The 21,191-nt window shown below is 34.3% G+C and overlaps 2 protein-coding genes across 3 annotated transcripts; one reads left to right on the top strand and one right to left on the bottom strand.

Moving 5' to 3' along the window:
* Positions 1-1,253: 1,253 nt before the first annotated feature.
* Positions 1,254-3,343, bottom strand: LOC104770457 (protein SMALL AUXIN UP-REGULATED RNA 12-like). 2 transcript variants are annotated; one of them, XM_010494888.3, is made up of 3 exons: positions 2,904-3,343; positions 1,890-2,444; positions 1,254-1,575 (listed from the first exon to the last, which is right to left on the bottom strand). In XM_010494888.3, the coding sequence occupies exons 2-3, from the start codon at positions 2,359-2,361 to the stop codon at positions 1,544-1,546; spliced, it is 504 nt and encodes a 167-aa protein (XP_010493190.1). In that variant the 5' UTR covers positions 2,362-2,444; positions 2,904-3,343; the 3' UTR covers positions 1,254-1,543. The 2 variants fall into 2 exon arrangements, with proteins under 2 accessions (XP_010493190.1, XP_087360631.1); XM_087504505.1 differs by lacking the exon at positions 2,904-3,343 and adding an exon at positions 2,557-2,671.
* Positions 3,344-19,285: 15,942 nt separating this feature from the next.
* Positions 19,286-20,332, top strand: LOC147918989 (uncharacterized). The gene has a single exon (XM_087504405.1). The coding sequence runs from the start codon at positions 19,627-19,629 to the stop codon at positions 20,242-20,244; it is 618 nt and encodes a 205-aa protein (XP_087360531.1). The 5' UTR covers positions 19,286-19,626; the 3' UTR covers positions 20,245-20,332.
* The last annotated feature ends 859 nt before the right edge of the window (positions 20,333-21,191 follow it).

Below are 21,191 nucleotides of genomic sequence, written 5' to 3'. Positions count from 1 at the left end.
TGTACGGGATAAAACCAGTGCCGGCTTAAACATATTACGTGTCCCTGGGCAAACAAAAAAAAAATGCCCCTTAACCTATAGAAAAACTTACTGATATTTTTTTAAAAGTCTTTTTGGTTCATATAATTTTTTTTTGTGCCCATTTTTAGCTTACAAATTTTTTTTTTGTGCCCCTTTAAATTAAAAATATATTTTTTCTGCCTCTTTAACTTACAGAAAAAAAAAATGTGTGCCCCTTTTCTGATACGTATATGTCTCTTTAATCTATGTACCCGGAGCGGTCGCACTGCCCGCCCTCCCTGTTAAGCCGGCACTGGATAAAACTAATTGCAATGTCAATGTTGATCAATATATTGGATATATATACAATACTCGGAGCTACGGCGGTCAAATGAGTATAGCAGACTTCGTGAACTAGATCGATCAATCACGGGTTACAAAATTTCAACCCTAATCAATTCATCTTATATTTTATTTTATACTGATTGGCCCATACGTCATTAAAATATTTCACAAAGGAAATATGAGGGTTGACGCAGGGGAGAAGGGGGCTTCCGGAGTCCGGACACCTCGTCAATGTGAAATTTTATTTATCTTCTTAAAAAAAGAAACACAGAATTAATTTTCCACAAAAGAACTACGTCATCTTTAATTTTCGTTTTCTCAAAAGATATGCTGACATGTTGTAAAAAGGTTTTGCATTTTTAGTTCTAAAAATTCACATGTAAAACTAATCCATATGTTTTCCTGTTTTATGACGTTCCACAATTCCCAAACGTATGATAAAATAAGTATTCCAAAGTAACATATATACTCTTAATTTGTCCCCACATGCCCACGCACACAAGAACATTATCGCATGGCCGCATGGGAACACAATTGGAGCTTCCCATACCAGTAGACTGAACAACATATTAAATTACGTGTATTCACAATTAATTGTGATCCAACAAGGCAACAATCCATATATACATCAGCTAAAATAAAATAAAACGTATATATACACACAAATTCTTGACAAATCAACTACACTCCATGTATATGTAACCCCTCAAAATCTTAAATAAAAAGTATTTACACCAAATCCGACCAGTTCTTGAAAAAATCAACCACAAGCCATATATTGATATATACCCCATGCCATATAAAGTATATAAGTTTGTTGCATATTATTCACTAGTCTACTTGATTGACACACATAACAGTCGTTTTCGATAATAACAATTGACGAGAAGACAAGAAATGTGCACATGTTTTCGTTCAAGAGGTTATATTTTTGTTTATAATTTCGTATCACACTTTGACCACCAAATCCTTTCACATCTAACATATATGGCTAGTAAACTTATATCGTCATTGACAAAGAATGAAGAAAGAAAAAAAACCAGGAAAACACAAAAAAATAACCTGATTTTTACAATTACACCCCAAATTTATCATCCCTATTAGTTTCCATCAGTATATGATTAATTAAAAGATAACAAGAATCATGGTAACAAAATAAAAAGTTATAGGAGTTTTTTTTTTATCACTTGACTTGTATTTACTCTTCCTTTGCTGCTACTGCCTCCTCATCTGCAAAAGACAAGACAAAACCATCAGTATCGCTCTTGTTTCTCAAAAATCAGCATAACAATATAGTGACCAATCTATTGCTTGATTTCTCATCAAACAATTTGTAAAGTCTCTTCTGATTGTTAATGGAGCAGAAAAGATGATAAGCGTATGGTGGTTGCTAATGTATCCCTAACAGGCTCGACAGGCCCATTTGCAGCCCAGCATGTTTTTAGCCTTGATTCATCATGGTTTAAACCCAGTCCTGCCTGATTTTAAGCCTGGCTTGGCCATTGATATGATGGTCTAGATAAGAGAGAGGTCTTTGGGCTTACCGGAGTTGTCATCTTCATCAGGGTGATGATCATTAGGATTGTTCTCCATGCATTTAAGTAAGTACTTGAAAGTCTCGACCTCGCAAGGGATGGTGAGGGCGCCGCTCTGATCAAAACCAAACTCTTCCTCTGCTTTCTCAAGCAACACCTTGAAGAGGGAGTGGCTGAGATAGCTTGTCGGTATGATAAACCTCCTTAGCTCTGGTCCAACATAAACCGCAAGATACCCTTTAGGAACATCACGAGGCGGCTCAGGGCTTTGACAGTTCTCCTCATCCGAGTCAGCGTTCTTTACTTCTAATAGCCTCTTGTTGAGGGCGGGTGCAATCATCTCGGCCGCTTGCTTTCCTGCTTCCAATGGAGGAACATCTGACTTGGGGCCTATCGTTACGGTTTGCCATTTCTGCAAAATCTCCTTAAGCCTCACAATCTGCCTGATTCCGGTTAACTTTGCCGCGTTGTTTTCATCCATCTGCCTAATTAATAATCCCGCACACACGTTTCGTTAATGAGAGATCAAATGTCACATATGATCTTCTTCTTCTTCCCTTGTAGCTGCATTTACAATACCACAAACTAAGTTGCATCAAAACAAAGAAATAAACACATTACACAGTTTTATGACCCCTAAATAAATAAATATAAGCAGCCAAAACAGAGGACCCACCCACATCTACAAGATAAGCAGATCCAAAAGCGTCTTTATTAAAGAATGTTCTTTCTCAAACTGCAAATATTTTTAGAGTCCACTTTTTTATGAACATGGAATCTATGGTAACCCTATCAACCAGATCATTCTCAAGAACATCAAACCTTAAAAAATATAATTAAAAAAAAAACAACAACAAAAAAAAAAACTGAATCTAGATTTAGATCCGGATCCGTAATATAAAAAAAGTTCTCAAAAGAATAAAAATAAATTCAGATGAAAACAAAAACCTTAAAAGTTATAAACAAGCAATCGTGTGAATTACGTAAGTATAAACATTATCAGAATAAATAAGAATTAATTACCTGAAGAGGAAAACGAATCGAAGCTTTCGTTAGCTATAAAGAAGACACGATGAAGAAACACACCATGCAACAACCAAACAAAAAAAGGAGCTCACAAAGGTTTCGTTTTGTTTTTTGTACGCTTGGATCTTTTTTTAGGTTTTTTCTGTTATCAAATAGCTCAAAAACGATGATGATACGAGGAAGAGATGTTTTCAAGTACTTCTGAAACTAAACAAAAAATATTAAAACTGAAAAAAAAACAAAATCAAAAGTTAATATAGAATCTAAATATTTGGTGGGGTGAAATTAAAAACGAATTAGAGAGAAGCGGATTTTGAGAGATGGCGAGAGAAATTAAGGATTGCCTTTATTTGGATTTTTATAGTTTCATTGATTCTCTCTCGCAGGATCTTTTTTTTTTAAAGATTTTTTTTTTTTTTTTTGTTGGCTATCCCTTCACTTTCGCCTTTTCAGGTTCTTCTGTTTTATTTTCTCACGTTCCTTCCTCATATATTTTTTTTAAATTTATTATCGGAAAAATTAGAAATAAAGAATAAATAAATCAATTATTGTCCATCTATGCATTCTATAAACAAGATTGATCACATATGCATTTATATTATTAAAATCTCATTATAATCTTAGTTTTTTAAAATCTTACAAAACGTTAAAAAAATATTCCTTAAATCAATTTTTTCTTTTAATATTTTTTAGAACAAAAATATAAGACAATACAATATTCTTTTACTTAAAATAATTGTAGCCGTCGTTCATCTATTGTTCTTTTTCAGAAAAATTGAGTTTTCATAAACAAATTTTTTTTTCTTTATATTTCTTCATTTTACTCTCTCTTATTCTCTCACATCGATTTGTCTTATCATCTTTGTGGCACTCAGAATTTTCCAAACAGAACCTCGATCAGAATTTTATTAATTCTCTGTTATTAGAAGGTAGAGCAGGCGTTTCTTAACAGTTTTGTGGTTTATAAATATTCAGAGCTTCATATATATTCTAGGTAAAAATTATGTTTCAAACAGATTAAAATGGATTTTGGTAGCTTCGATTTCTTTGCATGAGTTGGACTTATTATATTTAGTACTCATGTTGCTTTGATTCGTTCTATTAGGTGTACGTAGTTACGCTTCAGTTGCTTAGCTTTTGATTTATTTCATGAAAAGAGTTTGTTTTGCTATCGTTAATACGTAAATAACTACGTAAATAATTTGTTCACATTGTGACTGATCTACTTTCATGATTTTTTTATATTTTAAGTGTGTATTGCTTTTGTGCAGACATGGAAAATGAATGTCCAAAGCGTCTATTTAAAGATGGAAAAGAGCCACTAGTGGAAAAGATAAATAACAGCTGCAAAATGTTTCTTTTGAGCAAACTAAAGGAAGCATTGCCATCAGAGTATGATGAAGTGAAGAGAGATCCAGTGTTCGCTCATGTCTTTGCAATACACGAAAATAAATTAAGTTATTCAGCTCGCTTGGTACACTGCATCATGTGTAGGCAATTGGTAACAAAGAAAAATCATGAGTTATGGTTTGTGTTTGGACGAAAACCACTTAGATTTTCACTCCAAGAATTTTATGCAGTAAGTGGACTCAAATACATTGATGATGGGAGGTATGATTATGAGAATTGGAAAGATGATAAAGGATTTTGGAGTAAATTGTTGAAGAGAGATGGACAGATTTGCATAAAGAAGTTGTTGGATGACATAGATAATGTAAAGAAGTGGACTCGGGAGGATAGAATCCGTTTCGTCTATATTTGTGTGATAGGTGGGTTGGTCATGGCTAAGGGTGATACGAAAAAAATCGATCATTTATACATCAAGATGGTAATGGATCTTTGTAATGTTCGTAATTATCCTTGGGGACTTAAAGCTTATGATTATCTACTAAATTGTATTGTGAAAAAACAAGATGTGATTTGAAAAAAAAACCAAAAGCTATGTTTTGGATGGATTCTCATATGCACTTCAGATATGGGTGATGGAAGCAGTACCAGACATTGGATCATTGTTGGGAGAAAAAATTAATCGTGAATTGATCGAAGCTCCTAAATGCTCTAATTGGAAAGGCGCAGCAACTGTTTCATATGAGGATATCATTTTTGTGGAGAGCACATTTAAGTCAAATGTGAGTTTATTATATTTATGCTACTTAGAGACTACATTCGGTGTTAAATTCGTTTGGATTCTATCATATTAAAGTGTTATTTTATTTTTGTTGCTAGATCTCCACATATGTCACAACATGCAGTGTTACTTTATTTTTCTTGCTAGTTTCCACATATGATTATCTACAATGGGTTTTTGAATTGTTTTCTGTTTTGTAGGCTGTTGTTTATCCATTCATTTCTTATTCAGAAAATGAGGATGCAAATTTGCATGGTCGGATGAAATCAAAGATGGTGAAGTGAATTATATGATTGATACTAGCAACCGACCCGCGCTACACGTAGTAGTTAGATTAAGGGGTATTCTGGGTTTTGTTGTGTATTTTATTTCTTTGGTTACGTAAAGCCATATTTACGTTTCTTGTTATATTTGATTTTGGTTGCATATGTTGTTTTGTTGGATATTTTATATACAAATAGGTTTTGCAGTAAGTATAATTTAGTATGCTGTTTTTTCTAAAAAAATTGAGATCATCTTGTGTATTTTTTTGGTTTATCAGATTTTTCAAGTAAAGGCTAGAAATCTCTAAAACTCAGGAGAATCGCTTTTTCTCTTCTTTTTCTCTTTTTTCACGCATTAGCACATCCTGCATTATGACGGAAATTGTTAAAAATTAGTATATAATGGTAGATGAAATTAATTTAAATCTATATATATCTATCAAATAGTTGCAAACTAAACTGAAAGAGACAAATACATAAATTTTAAATAGAACTGCAGTTACTGAATCTATGCATGCCATTTTATATAACTGTTGCAAATGGTCTTTTCCTTTTTTATTATAAGGTCTACTGATTCTGCCAGTTTAAAATGAATGCATTGACTAAAATTATGCATGCCATTTTTAAAGTGAATACATTAATCTTCTGCAATATCTCTATTATATTTATTAGTAATAAAACGTCGTAACGCTTAGTATCTGGTTTTTACCTATAAAAAAAAGCAATACATGTCATTTGTGAAGATATCTTCTTCAGATTTTTTCCCTGAAAAGATTTATAACATTTTTCAAGAGAAATGGGTAAATATGATAGAGTAAAGATCTACATTCATGGAGATCAGGCTGGAAGATTTAAGTGAAGGTATTAAGGAAGTGGAGGAAAGTTACTCAGGATGATGCCACAATTCAACTAATTCTGTGTGATGCATTTGTAAGTATATAGATATTTACCTGGTAATATCATTTAGATTAGTTTAACAATTAGCAACATATGTTTCAGTAATTTTTTTTTGGTTCATTTGATATAGGGTGACAAGATTGAAACAACAATTACTGAAGATATGTTCGAAATATTTGATCATCAAATAGAAGAAAATGATTGGAAAATATTTTCAATTTTTCTGTCTGTTTTAATGACACAGAGGCTTAAGCACACTGATTGTGATTACAAGATCATGTTCATCAATGAAACCACCGTTGAGAACTCAGCAGTGATTTCCAACAATCACTTTTTTGATATCGAAAGGTTTGATAGAGTTTTCGAAGGATATCATGCTGTGAGAAATCTCACATTAGGTATGTTTTTAATATATAATCATATTTGTACATTCTTATATTTTTTTTTCTTTCTGTAATCAATAATTTTATATAAATATTTTGTTTTTTAACAGACATAATGGGTGGAGTCGTGAATGTGGAACCTCTCTTTAATCTACATGATCCAAATGCCAAGATGCCACATGAGATGATTAGAATCTTACGGTTTTCTATAAGAGATTTGAGGTTTGTTAACTTTCTCATTGATTTTGCGCAAATGAATTTGTTGATGTGCTTAAATTAATTTCATACTAAGGCATGTTTTGGTGTAAACTATAGTGGACTTGACATACCATGTTTGGCATATAATGACTTGGCCGATTACTTTTACAACAATTGGTGCAGCACAGGATGTTATCATGTTGTTGCAGTCCTCCAATTTTGGCATGTCAAATACCAAAGTGGAGGTAATATAATAAAACTTTATGATTAATGTCAAATACAAAAGTGGAGGTATTTGACATGCCAAAATTGGAGGACTGCAACAACATGATAACATCATGTGCTCCACCAATTGTTGTAAAAGTAATCGACCAAGTCATTATATGCCAAACATGGTATGTCAAGTCCACTATAGTTTACACCAAAACATGCCTTAGTATGAAATTAATTTAAGTACATCAAAAAATTCATATGCGCAAAATCAATGAGAAAGTTAACAAAATCAAATCTCTTAGAGAAAACCGTAAGATCCTAATCATCTAATGTGGCATCTCGGCATTTGGATCATGTAGATAAAAGAGAGGTTCCACATTCACGACTTCACCCATTATGTTTGTTAAAAAACAAACTATTTGTATCAAATTATTGATTACAAAAAGAAAAAAATATATAAGAATGTACAAATACGATTATATATTAAAAACATACCTAATGGGAGATTTCTCACAGCATGATATCCTTCGAAAAATCTATCAACCCTTTCGAGATAAAAAAAGTGATTGTTGGAAATCACTGCTGAGTTCTCAACGGTGGTTTCATTGATGAACATGATCCTGTAATCACAATCAGTGTGCTTAAGCCTCCAGTCATTGAAACAGACAGAAAAAAGTTGAAAATATTTTCCAATCATTTTCTTCTATTTGATGATCAAATGTTTCAAACATAACTTCAGTAATCGTTGTTTCAATCTTGTCACCCTATATCAAATAAACAAAAAAAAAATTACTGAAACATATATGTTGCTAATTGTTAAACTAATCTAAATTATATTAACAAGTAAATACCTATATACTTACAAATGCATCACACAGAATTAGTTGAATTGTGGCATCGTCCTGAGTAACTTTCCTCCACTTCCTTAACACCTTCACTTGAATCTTCCAGCCAGATCTCCATGAATGTAGATCTTTGACTCTATCATATTCACCCATTTCTCTTGGAAAATGTTATAACTCTTTTCAGGGAAAAAAACTGAAGAAGATATCTTCACAAATGACATGTATTGCTTTCTTTTATAGGCAAAAACCAGATACTAAGCGTTACGATATTTTATTACTAATAAATATAATAGTGATATTGCAGAAGATTAATGCATTCACTTTAAAAATGGCATGCATAAGTTTAGTCAATGCATTCACTTTAAACTGACGAAATCAGTAGACGTTATAATAAAAAGGGAAAAAACCATTTGAAACAGTTATATAAAATGGCATGCATAGATTCAGTAACTGCAGTTCTATTTAAAACTTATGTATTTGTCTCTTTCATTTTAGTTTGCAACTATTTGATAGATATATATATATATATATATATATATATATATATATATATATATTTAAATTAATTTCATCTACCATTATATACTAATTTTTAACAATTTTCGTCATAATGCAGGATGTGCTAATGCGTGAAAAAGAAGAGAAAAAGAAGAGAGAAAGCGATTCTCCTGAGTTTTAGAGATTTCTAGCCTTTACTTGAAAAATCTGAAAAACCAAAAAAACACACAAGATGTTCTCAATTTTTTTAGAAAAAACAGCATACTAAATTATACTTACTGCAAAACCTATTTGTATATAAAATATCCAACAAAACAACATAAGCAACCAAAATCAAATACAACAAGAAACGTAAATATGGCTTACGTAACCAAAGAAATAAAATACACAACAAAACCCAGAATACCCCTTAATCTAACTACCGCGCGTAGCGCGGATCGATTGCTAGTATCAATCATATAATCCACTTCACCATTTTTGATTTCATCCGACCATACAAATTTTGCATCCTCATTTCCTGAATAAGAAATGAATGGATAAACAACAGCCTACAAAACAGAAAACAATTCAAAAATCAGTGTAGATAATCATATGTGGAATGTTTGACAAAAAAAAAAATCATATGTGGAAACTGGCAAGAAAAATAAAGTAACACTGCATGTTGTGACATATGTGGAGATCTAGCAATAAAAATAAAATAACACTTTAATATTATAGAATCCAAAAGAAATTAACACTGAATGTAGTCTCTAAGTAGTATTTTTTTTTGTTAAAAAGAGAAAAGAAAAAAAGAATAATGCTACTTAGAGACTCACATTTGACGTAAATGTGCTCTCCACAAAAATGATATCCTCATATGAAACCTTTGCTGCGCCTTTCCAATTAGAGCATTTAGGAGCTTCGATCAATTCACTATTAATTTTTTCTCCCAACAATGATCCAATGTTTGAAGTGCATATGAGAATCCATCCAAAACATAGCTTTCGGTTTTTTTTCAAATCACATCTTTTTCACAATACAATTTAGTAGATAATCATAAGCTTTAAGCCCCCAAGGATAATTACAAACATTACGAAGATCCATTACCATCTTGATTTATAAATGATCGATTTTTTTTCGTATCACCCTTAGCCATGACCAACCCACCTATCACACAAATATAGACGAAACGGATTCTATCCTCCCGAGTCCACTTCTTTACATTATCTATGTCATCCAACAACTTCTTTATGCAAATATGTCCATCTCTCTTCAACAATTTACTCAAAAATCCTTTATCATCTTTCCAATTCTCATAATCACACCTCCCATCATCAATGTATTTGAGTCCACTTACTGCATAAAATTCTTGGAGTGAAAATCTAAGTGGTTTTCGTCCAAACACAAACCATAACTCATGATTTTTCTTTGTTACCAATTGCCTACACATGATGCAGTGTACAAAGCGAGCTGAATAACTTAATTTATTTTCGTGTATTGCAAAGACATGAGCGAACACTGGATCTCTCTTCACTTCATCATACTCTGATGGCAATGCTTCCTTTAGTTTGCTCATAAGAGACATTTTGCAGCTGTTATTTATCTTTTCCACTAGTGGCTCTTTTCCATCTTTAAATAGACGCTTTGGACATTCATTTTCCATATCTGCACAAAAGCAATACACACGTAAAATATAAAAAAATCATGAAAGTGGATCAGCCACAATGTGAACAAATTATTTACGTATCACCAATAGCAAAACAAACTCTTTTCATGAAATAAATCAAAAGCTAAGCAACTGAAGCGTAACTACGTACAACTAATAGAACGAATCAAAGCAACATGAGTACTAAATATAATAAGTCCAACTCATGCAAAGAAATCAAAGCTACCAAAATCCATTTTAATCTGTTTGAATCATAATTTTTACCTAGAATATATATGAAGCTCTGAATATTTATAAACCACAAAACTATTAAGAAATGCCTGCTCTACCTTCTAATAACAGAGAATTAATAGAATTCTGATCGAGGTTCTGTTTGGAAAATTCTGAGTGCCACAAATATGGTAAGACAAATCGATGTGAGAGAATAAGAGAGAGTAAGATGAAGAAGTATAAAGAAAAAAAGTTTGTTTATGAAAGCTCAATTTTTCTGAAGAAGAATAATAGATGAACCACGGCTACAAGTATTTTAAAAATATTGTATTGCCTGAAGAAGAATATTGTATTGCCTTATATTTTTGTTCCAAAATATATTAAAAAATAAAAAAAATTGAATTTAGAAAATATTTTTTTAACGTTTTGTAAGATTTTAAAAAACTAAGTTTATAATGGGATTCTAATAATATGAATGCATATGTGACCAATCTTGTTTATAGAATGCCTAGATGGACAATAATTGATTTATTTATCTTTTATTTCAAATTTTCTCTAGTAATATTTTATACAACTCCATGGGACTACATATAATTATCTGTTATAACATTTTAGACCTGGTCGAATAATTTGTATTTATTGGTTAAAGACTTAAATCCTAACATGTGTGCGGAAGAAATATATAGATGATTGATATGCTCAAATTTAACCCTGAGCTACTCTCTCAAATTAAGAGGTCAATGTAGTATTTAGGGATCGAATTCACAAGAACTCTAGATTCACACAATAGACTTATTATTCTTTTAGTTATGCTAAATCAAAAATATTAAATTAAAGACAATGCAAAAACATAATTAAAAGGTGTTGTAAATTCAGGAATTAAAAACGCTAGGCCTAGGGAAATTCTCAGGAAATCATGGAAAATCAGATCAATTAATTAAACAAGCAGGATTCAATAATTAAGCACCGTTCTTGAACTCTAAACACAATTATAAAATAAATCAGTTCTCACTGCAAATACTATCTAAGTTTTAAAACCAGAAAATCCAAATCTCTTTGCAAAATTCAAGTTAAAAACCAGCAATAAAATCAAGTTTAGATAAGTTCACAAAATCACTAATTCAAATATCTTTGCAAAAAGTGATTTTGCTCACCAAAGGTTTTATCAGGAAAATCAATTATATTCTCATATCAATTAATAATCCTAAGATCTAAATCCAGATGACTAATCAAAAATCTAGCATTAAGAACAACCTATGGTGAAGAACATAAAAGATAATGAATCCTAAATTAACAGATCTAATAATCCATGAAATCCCTAATGAGAAACCCTAAACCTAACAAGCAGATCTACTCAGACATAATTGTAAGAACACAAATCATGAATAAAATAGATAGCATTAAGAGATTAAAAGAAGAAGAAAAGGAGTTTTGAATCTTCTCTGAAGGAGTCTTGATTCTTCTCTCCAAAAACTCTCTAAAAATCTCTCAGGGTTTTGCTCTCAAAAGTTGCAGGGAAAAATAAAGCTTAGGTCTAAACATGACCCAAAAATCCTATTTATATTCCTAAAAATGTCCAGAGACTAATGATGCAAATATGAAAAACTTTGGGGCAGCTTTGTAAATCTTCAAAACTTGTGGGAAAATTTTCCGATTTCGTCTTTGGCCTAGCATCGATCGATGCATATGCTGTGTCGATCGATGCACTCTTCTGAACATGTCTCCCAACTTCGTAGCTCAGCCTCAATGCTTGAATGTGCTCCAAATCCTCCTATTTAGCTCCATTATGCTCACATCCATGTTAAATCCTATAAAAGACTCAAAAGACTCTAAAAATACCAAAAAGACTCTATAAACAAGACTTATATCATGGCTAAAAACACCTAAAACTATGATATATCAACTCCCCCAGACTACCTTTGCTTGCCCTCAAGCAAAACATAAACTTAGCCCTGTGAAAGAGGTTTGAAAACGCAGGAACTCATTTTCTTTTTAAAGTAATGCCATGATCATCCAAACCTTAATCCACATGCTTAGCTTATAAATCCAAATGGAACCACCATGTACTTCTCCGTTGACATTCATAGCATCCCAAATTCAAACCAAATTCCACTACTTCCTCCATTAAGCCTTCATCGGTGGGTCTCATCAATTTAATCAATGTCAAGAACCTTCTAGACTCATTCCCGTACAATACCATAACAAGCAAGACATATCTTTTACACATGTGATACTCATTCTATCCCCCAGACTTATTCTATTTAATCTTCCTTTGAGCTTTGCTTTGTCTTTTTTTTTTGTCAAAGTTGTAGGCGAATAATGGAGTCATCAGTAATTTACCTAGCCCTTGCTTCCAAGCTTTGTGTGATAATTTGACTCAAGAGTAGAATAATGAGGTCATAGGTAATGTACCTACCTCTCTAAACTAATCTAAATCATCTCATCTTTTTTTCTTTTTTTTTTTAACAAAGCTCTCAGAATTTTTTTTAACTTGAAATAAAGGAGAGGAGTACCATTTTCTTTTGTAGCCTTACTTGTCAGGTATGAACAAGGAGTCAAGCTCTATGAACATAAATCTCCTTGATGAGTTGAAAATAAAAGTACATAAATTACCTCAAGTTTTTATGGATTCTGTTGGAAATTCGGATGTCTCTGGTTCATTGGTCAGCCATTGGATTTTTCATTAGTCGGATTTGTGGATTCAATCTGCAGCATTAATCAACCAAGGTAGTATACTAAAAAGAAAAATCATAGTTCCCAACAAAATTTTGACTCAATAAAACCATTTTTTTTTTCTTTTCAAAAATAAAAACGTAGTTAGTAACTGCCTCCCCCAGACTTAAACAACACTGTCCCAGTGCTATCAAGTAAGAGATTGGCGAATAAAATAAAAATAAAAATAATTCAAAAGAACAAGGAAAAAGAAAAACCTACCAGTGGGTTGCCTCCCACTAAGCGCTTGTTTTCAGTCATTAGCTTGACTATGTCGGATCTCAGGCATCCGGTGGATCGGAACATGGCAATGAATGCTTCTGAGAGGATGTCCTCTTCACCCAAGGTGGTGTATAAGATTTAGGTGCATGAGGTCTGCCAAGGATGTGAGGAACAGGACCAGGGCGGGACTTAGGTATGGGTGGCTTTCTTTTAAGTCCTGCAAAATCATCAACAGAAGAAACAAGCGCACTACGATAATCTCGTGGCTTGGTTAACTGCACAACAGTTTTTGTACCTTTCAAATTCTTATTGATGAATGGAGAAGGTTTGGGAGAAGGAGATGCATACCTTGGCCTTACCTCTGGTTTCTTGGCTGTGGAATGATGAGATTTCAGTTTTACAACTGGTCTAGGACTTGCAGCTAAGGAACCAACTCGAGAATATGTGGTTGTGGACAAGTCCGAACTGATTCTGGAAGGTGTGTCGATCGATGCAACAGCTGCATCGATCGATGCTTGGCCTGCAACTCGTGTTTCTTCAACGATTCTGCAGCTTTCCTCAGCAATCCGTGTTTCCATTATAAAAACATCATCTACCAGCGACTTGTCATGGATCAGAACCTCATCATGATCTCTAGTACTGATTAGATGATCTCCTCTCCAATCTTCACGCTTAACAACTTGCTTGCTCACTTTCTCAACAGTCTCAAACTCTTTGACATACCCAACAGTAATGTCTTCATGAAGCTCTATGATTGGATTATCATCAGAAACCACCTCCACATAAAATGTCTGACCATCAATAGTGGGAACCCTTCTCAGCTTGTCCATCTCAAAGTTCATGACCAAATCATCCACATTCAGAGATATGTGTCCCTTCTTCACATCTATGATAGCACCAGCTGTAGCCAAGAAAGAGCGTCCTAAAATGAGAGGATCACTTGGTTCTTTGTCATATTCCAGCACCACAAAGTCAGTGGGAATCATGCAATCTCCGATCTTGATTGGAATATCCTCTAAGACACCTTCAGGTATCCTTCTGGACCGATCAGCTAAAATAAGAGAGATCTGAGTTGGCTTGAAATCTGTCATCCCAAGTCTCACAGCAACAGAATGTGGCATCAAGTTAATACTAGAGCCAAGATCACAAAGTGAGTGAGAAAACCTTCCTGTGGAGATAGAGCAATCTAACACAAAACTTCTAGGATCTGGTAACTTCTCTGCAATCCTACTCCGAATCACTGCACTTACTTCCTTAGAGACAACCACCTCCTGCTTCTTATCCTTCTTCCTCTGTGGAGGCTGTTTCAACAGTATTGAGCTGACATCCTTTGTAAGAAGTGCTCCTTCCTCAGGACTCAAACCATTTGTGACCATTCTCTTGACATACCGCTTAATCACAGGAGAAAACTTAACAGCATCAATCAAAGGCATCTCTATCATCACCTTGTCCATCATAGCCTTGCATTTAGCTTCTTCAATCTCTAGTTTAGATCTCCTAGGCTTAGGAAAAGGAACCTTAGGCTTGTACACTCTCTCAGCAACTGGAATCGGAGCTTTCGTAACTCCCTTCTCGGTCTCGACGTTGCATCGGTCGATGCTAGAGTTACATTGGTCGATGATGTCTCGCAAAGTCAACCCTTCCACGACCACCGAGGGTTGCGTCGATTGATGGTTAGCAGCTGCATCGGTCGATGCTGGATCAAGTGACGTATCTTCGTCTCCTTCCTTCACTAAAATCGCATTACAAGCATGCTTAGGGTTCTCAGTTCTTCTAGAAAGAAGTTCCTCTTGTCTTTTAACAGACCCAGCAGTCTGAATCACTTGATTCTCCAACTTCTTGACATGAGTATTTAGAGCATCAAACTTCCCAGTCAGCTCAGTGTATACAGAATCAATCTTCCCATTGAAGTCCACTGTTAACTTCTGTTGACCTTCCAAAATCTGTCCAATCATTGATTCCATCTTGCTCTCTGAATTGGGTGGAGGGAGGGGTTGGTAAGAAGAAGATCCATAGTTCCTTGTGAAATTGCTGTTTGGATTTCCTGAGAAAGAATTCTTCTGACCAAATCTCTGATTTTAATACCCAGCTCCATACACATAGTTGACATCTTCTTCTCTAGTCTCTGGCTTTGGCTCAAAAATCTCAACATCTTCAGCAAAATGGACAGACTTCTTTCCCACAAGAAGGTTATGCACTGTATCCAACTTAGCATTCACTGTAGCAAACTGATTTGAACCATTGCCTTCATGTGCTCTTTTTCGCTCTAAGTCTGCATTCTTGGTATTGTTGCTTGATGCTAGCCTTTCTATCAATTTCTCAGCATCATCTGGGTACCTTGTCTTGAAGTTCCCATCACTAGCTGCATCCAAAGCCATCTGATACCTCCAATCAATACCACTGAAGAAGATACTAATCAACTGCACCTCTGAAAACCCATGATGCGGACAATCTCTCTGATATGCTTTGAATCTTACCAGATTCAGTTGGTCCTTGTCTAAAGGTGGAGAGCTTAATCCTCAGCTCATCAGACATGGCATCATCATAGAAGTAGTTCAAGAATGCCACATTGATGTCATGCCAGGTTGTCAGAGATCCTGGTTTCAGCTGCCTTAGCCAATGAGAAGCTTTCCCAGCAAGAGAGAATGGGAAAAACTTGCAGTAGAGATAGTCCTCAGTAACTCCATTAGCCTTGATGCTTGTAACTATGTCCTCAAAGTGCTTTATGTGGTCTAGAGGCTCCTCATGTGGCAAGTTCTGGAATGGTCTATGTCCAACAAGAGCAAAGTATGCAGGCTTCAGCTCAAAATCATTCCTTGGGAATGGAGGAGCGACAATTGCGGAACGGTTCTCATAGAATAAGTCTGGCCTGTTGAAGTCCGCAAGAGTCTTGACAAGTTCTCCATTGTTGTCCCGTTGCCTCTGAACATTCTCTGCATCGGCTCTGGCATTGCATCGATCGACACCAGTATTGTGTCGATCGATGCCTTCCTGATTGCGTCGATCGATGCCATCGTTGCGTCGATCGACGCCATCTGCATTCCCATCGGCCACAACGACTTCTTCTTGAATAACCTGTCCTTCAGCATCAAGTTTTTGGCCTAGTTCGTTGCACACATGACCCTCTTGATCCCTCAAAACTCCAGCCGCATCTGGTCTCAATATGATTGGGTTGACCATCTTTGCTGATTTGGCTGCTTTTGTGTGATCACGCTCTAGTTGTCCTAACTCTTGGTTTGTAAGCTTAACAATTGGACCAGTAGGATTTTTCCTGGTGCTAGGCTTAGGTATGTACCTGAAACACACAAGATAAAAGAAACAAAAGCGTGTGAGTAAAACAGAAAAAGAAAAATGTAGACAAAATCAAAGACTTTAATCTAATGGTGAATCAAAAGAGTTCCCGGCAACGGCGCCAAAATTTGATATGCTCAAATTTAACCCTGAGCTACTCTCTCAAATTAAGAGGTCAATGTAGTATTTAGGAATCGAATCCACAAGAACTCTAGATTCACACAATAGACTTATTATTCTTTTAATTATGCTAAATCAAAAATATTAAATTAAAGACAATGCAAAAACATAATTAAAAGGTGTTGTAAATTCAGGAATTAAAAACGCTAGGCCTAGGGAAATTCTCAGGAAATCATGGAAAATCAGATCAATTAATTAAACAAGCAGGATTCAACAATTAAGCACCGTTCTTGAACTCTAAACACAATTATAAAATAAATCAGTTCTCACTGCAAATACTATCTAAGTTTTAAAACCAGAAAATCCAAATCTCTTTGCAAAATTCAAGTTAAAAACCAGCAATAAAATCAAGTTTAGATAAGTTCACAAAATCACTAATTCAAATCTCTTTGCAAAAAGTAATTTTGCTCACCAAAGGTTTTATCAGGAAAATCAATTATATTCTCATATCAATTAATAATCCTAAGATCTAAATCCAGATGACTAATCAAAAATCTAGCATTAAGAACAACCTATGGTGAAGAACAAGAAAGATAATGAATCCTAAATTAACAGATCTAATAATCCATGAAATCCCTAATGAGAAACCCTAAACCTAACAAGCAGATCTACTCAGACATAATTGTAAGAACACAAGTCATGAATAAAATAGATAGCATTAAGAGATTAAAGGAAGAAGAAAAGGAGTTCTGAATCTTCTCTGAAGGAGTCTTGATTCTTCTCTCCAAAAACTCTCTAAAAATCTCTCAGGGTTTTGCTCTCAAAAGTTGCAGGGAAAAATAAAGCTTAGGTCTAAACATGACCCAAAAATCCTATTTATATTCCTAAAAACGTCCAGGGACTAATGATGCAAATATGAAAAACTTTGGGTCAGCTTTGTAAATCTTCAAAACTTGTGGGAAAATCTTCCGATTTTGTCTTTGGCCTAGCATCGATCGATGCATATGATGTGTCGATCGATGCACTCTTCTGAACATGTCTCCCAACTTCGTAGCTCAGCCTCAATGCTTGAATGTGCTCCAAATCCTCCTATTTAGCTCCATTATGCTCTCATCCATGTTAAATCCTATAAAAGACTCAAAAGACTCTAAAAATACCAAAAAGACTCTATAAACAAAACTTATATCATGGCTAAAAACACCTAAAAACCATGATATATCAATGATGATGATGATGATGATATAGAAATTAAATTTAAAAGAGTGTGGTGGTTAAATAAAGGGAAAATTCCCAAAAAAAACACCAACTATTTAATATTTGCCAGAAAAAAACATAAACTTTTTTCGTTGCCAAAAAAATACGCAGACTATTTTTTAGTTGATAAAAAATACACGAACTATTATTTTTTTCCAGTTTCTCCTCGTCTCCGTTACGACCGTTAACGGTATTGTAACGGCGTTACTATTTTGAAAACAATTCCAGAAAAAAACACAAACTATTTATTTGTTGCCAGAACAATACATGAACTTTTTTTCTTTGCCTGAAAAATACATAATTTTTCATTTCTTATTTTTCCATTAACAATGTTAGAGATCATAACTCATAACTTTCTCTGCTCTCTTGAACTTCATACAAGTTTTCACTACTATTTATGATAACTAAATTCAAAAACAAAAATACACAATTAGATTAATCGATTTCCAAATTTCTCAATTAGTATTATTTTTGCATAAATAAATGGTGAATCTGGTTAGGTTACAAGAGTTGATGTCCCACAAAATGGCTATAATCTACGATCTCGATCAAGTTTGCGTACACCAGCCCATTTGATGATTTACACTGGCTATAAGCATCATAAAAGGTACTAAACTAAAGAGATGCATATTTTTTGAAATGTATACAAAGGTCTACAAAGGTGGAGATCTCATAAAATTTTAGAGAAATGTTGATGAATTTTCAAAATTTGTAAAGTCAGTATAAATCCAAAAACAACACTAATCAGGAATTTATAAATCGATTAATCTAATTATGTATTTTTATTCTTATTTTAGTTATTCTATACAGTAGTGAAAATTTGAATGAAGTTCAAGAGAGCAGAGAAAGTTATAAGTTAATGATCTCTAACATTGTTAATGGAAAATAAGAAATGGAAAACTATGTATTTTTCAGGCAAAGAAAAAAAAGTTAATGTATTTTTCTGGCAACAAATAAATAGTTTGTGTTTTTTTTGGAATTTTTTTCAATAATAGTAACACCGTTACAATACCGTTAACGGTCGAAACGGAGAAGAGGAAAAACTGGAAAAAATAAATAGTTAGTGTATTTTTTATCAACTAAAAAATAGTCTGCGTATTTTTCTAACAACGAAAAAAGTTCATGTTTTTTTCTGGTAAATATTAAATAGTTGGTGTTTTTTTTGGGAATTTTCCCGTTAAATAAAGATGATAGTTAGTGTCTAAATGGAAGAGAGTGTAATTTGACATTGACTCATTGTATTTCTAATTATTAAAAAAAATAAAAAAAAATGCCAACGTTTACCCAATAAGAGCATACCCATCGTCCTGATGGAGGTACTCTAAGCTATTGTGAACCAAATATTTCACTCTCTGAAATACCAATATTGAAGATATATATTTTAAAAATAGTAATTTTAGTGATGGACGAACACGGAACATCCTCCACCTAGTAATGTTGCATCGGTCATGCACACAATCATAAGCACACAACAACAACAAAATAAAGAGAGTCGTATTGAAAGTGTTGTTTAGGTTTGTTATACAATTCTTTGTTTTCTAATATTATTAAATTTTCGAGGGGTGGGGAATAACTCATTGGGCTATTCGCATCTTCCTTGCACACAAAAGGCATCTTCCGCTCTCGATTCTCAGCATCTACCAAAAATATTCATACTTCCACTTGCACATTAACATCATATCCAACGGCTTACCTTTCCTAACTCAACTTGCTCTTCATCCAACGGCCCATCTCTCATCTCTCTCATCCCCTCTCCTTTATATAACCGCTTGGAACCATTCTCATATTTTGCTTATTTTCGGATTCCAAACGGCAAAAAAGATATAAAAAGGATAATTAAGATGGCGACCTTGGAATCTCCGTTAGAGGCCTTGGCGTTTCAATACGCTAGCTTCGGTGTTTTCGCCGCCGTCAACAACGTCTGGACATGGATCGCTGTAGTTACTGCCGCCGTCAGCTTCTGGAGGATCAGAGTCACCACCATCGGAGACGGAGACGGCCATGCATGTGTCTTGTTAGAGGAATCAAGAACCGGTCCGGTTAAAGAAACGGTGGCTCGAGTGAAAGAAACGGTTACGAAAACGCCGCAATCAATAACCGCTACGGTTAAAGAAACGGTTGCTCAAGTGAAAGAAACGATTACGAAAACCGAGCCGTTAACGTGCGATGACGGAGTGACGAAGGGGAAGAAGCTGACGATGTATTACGAAGTAGACGTTGACAGTGACGGTGGGAGGTGTATCGACGGAGAGTTAACGGCCGTTACCGGTGACTACGGAGGAGGTTTGGGTGATTGTGGCGGAGAATGGTGGGGGAAATGGGAAGGAGTGGTGAGGATGAGAAATGGTGATGACAGTTGGTATCGTTACGTGGATTTAACGGTGATTAATGGAAATGTCGTAAGGTTATGGGATGACAACAGAACTAGTAACGGCCGGAGTTGTCTAAATTTAGAGTAGTTCCTTATTTTGGAAACTTTAATTGTTTGTTTGAAATGTATTTTTTGTTGGTTAAGTTGCAATTTGTAAATAAAATTTTTTTACATAACCAAGGAATGAAGGATCGCATGAGAGCTAGAGGAGAATATTCAATTGTTGATTCCAAGTTACTGTATGTTTGCTTGCTGGTTAGGCCAATCTAAAATTGACAACAAGCATGTACTTTTTAAGCCCATCAAAACTTGACTCATGCACACATGTGTAGTTGTTTGTGTTGCTAGGGCCATCCTTCTAAATATACTTCCATCTTTTAATACAAATCTTGATGGTGGTGACTCTGATCCACGTATTCTTTTACACAAGTGTAGTTCAGTTCAGTCTTGGTTTTTAAACTCGGCCAGGTTCGAACAGGGCTACTATTTAGTACTTACCACCTTCAAGATTTGTATTAAAAGATGGAAGTATATTTTACCAATTTTTTACATGTATAAATGTTAACTTTCTGATGCAAGTGACGTTGTGGAGATGTTTGTGGAAGACAAATTTTCAGAATCATTTGCTGAAGTTACATATTAGGATATTTCGATCATCGTCACACGGCCCTTAACGGCTTAACCTCTCAAACATTCGATATGGTGAAAAAAGTGGTATCCAATAACATTGTCGACTTGTCGTCCGCAGACCAAAGAGGCTGCTGCTAGCTAGCCTAAGACCATTAACTAACAACTATCACTCATTAGACTTCACGTTATGTATAATTGGATCTCCAAATAATAAACATACGAAGATGTGACATTTTATTTTAAGTGGGTCCTTCCAGAAAAGCATCATTAAAGTTTCCTACAGGCAAAAAAACTTGGCATATATATTTTGGTGTACTTGATATAGCAAATGACTAATTTACCAACTGAAAGGTTTTTTTTTCCTTCTAAATATTTATGCTGTTTGTTTTCATAATTCAATTTTTA

This window comes from Camelina sativa, chromosome 20 (assembly GCF_030686135.1).
Source record: "Camelina sativa cultivar CO46 ecotype springtype chromosome 20, ASM3068613v1".
Lineage (NCBI taxonomy): Eukaryota > Viridiplantae > Streptophyta > Magnoliopsida > Brassicales > Brassicaceae > Camelina > Camelina sativa.
The sequence above is the reverse complement of the archived record's forward strand: the minus strand, read 5'-3'. Positions and strand labels throughout refer to the sequence as shown.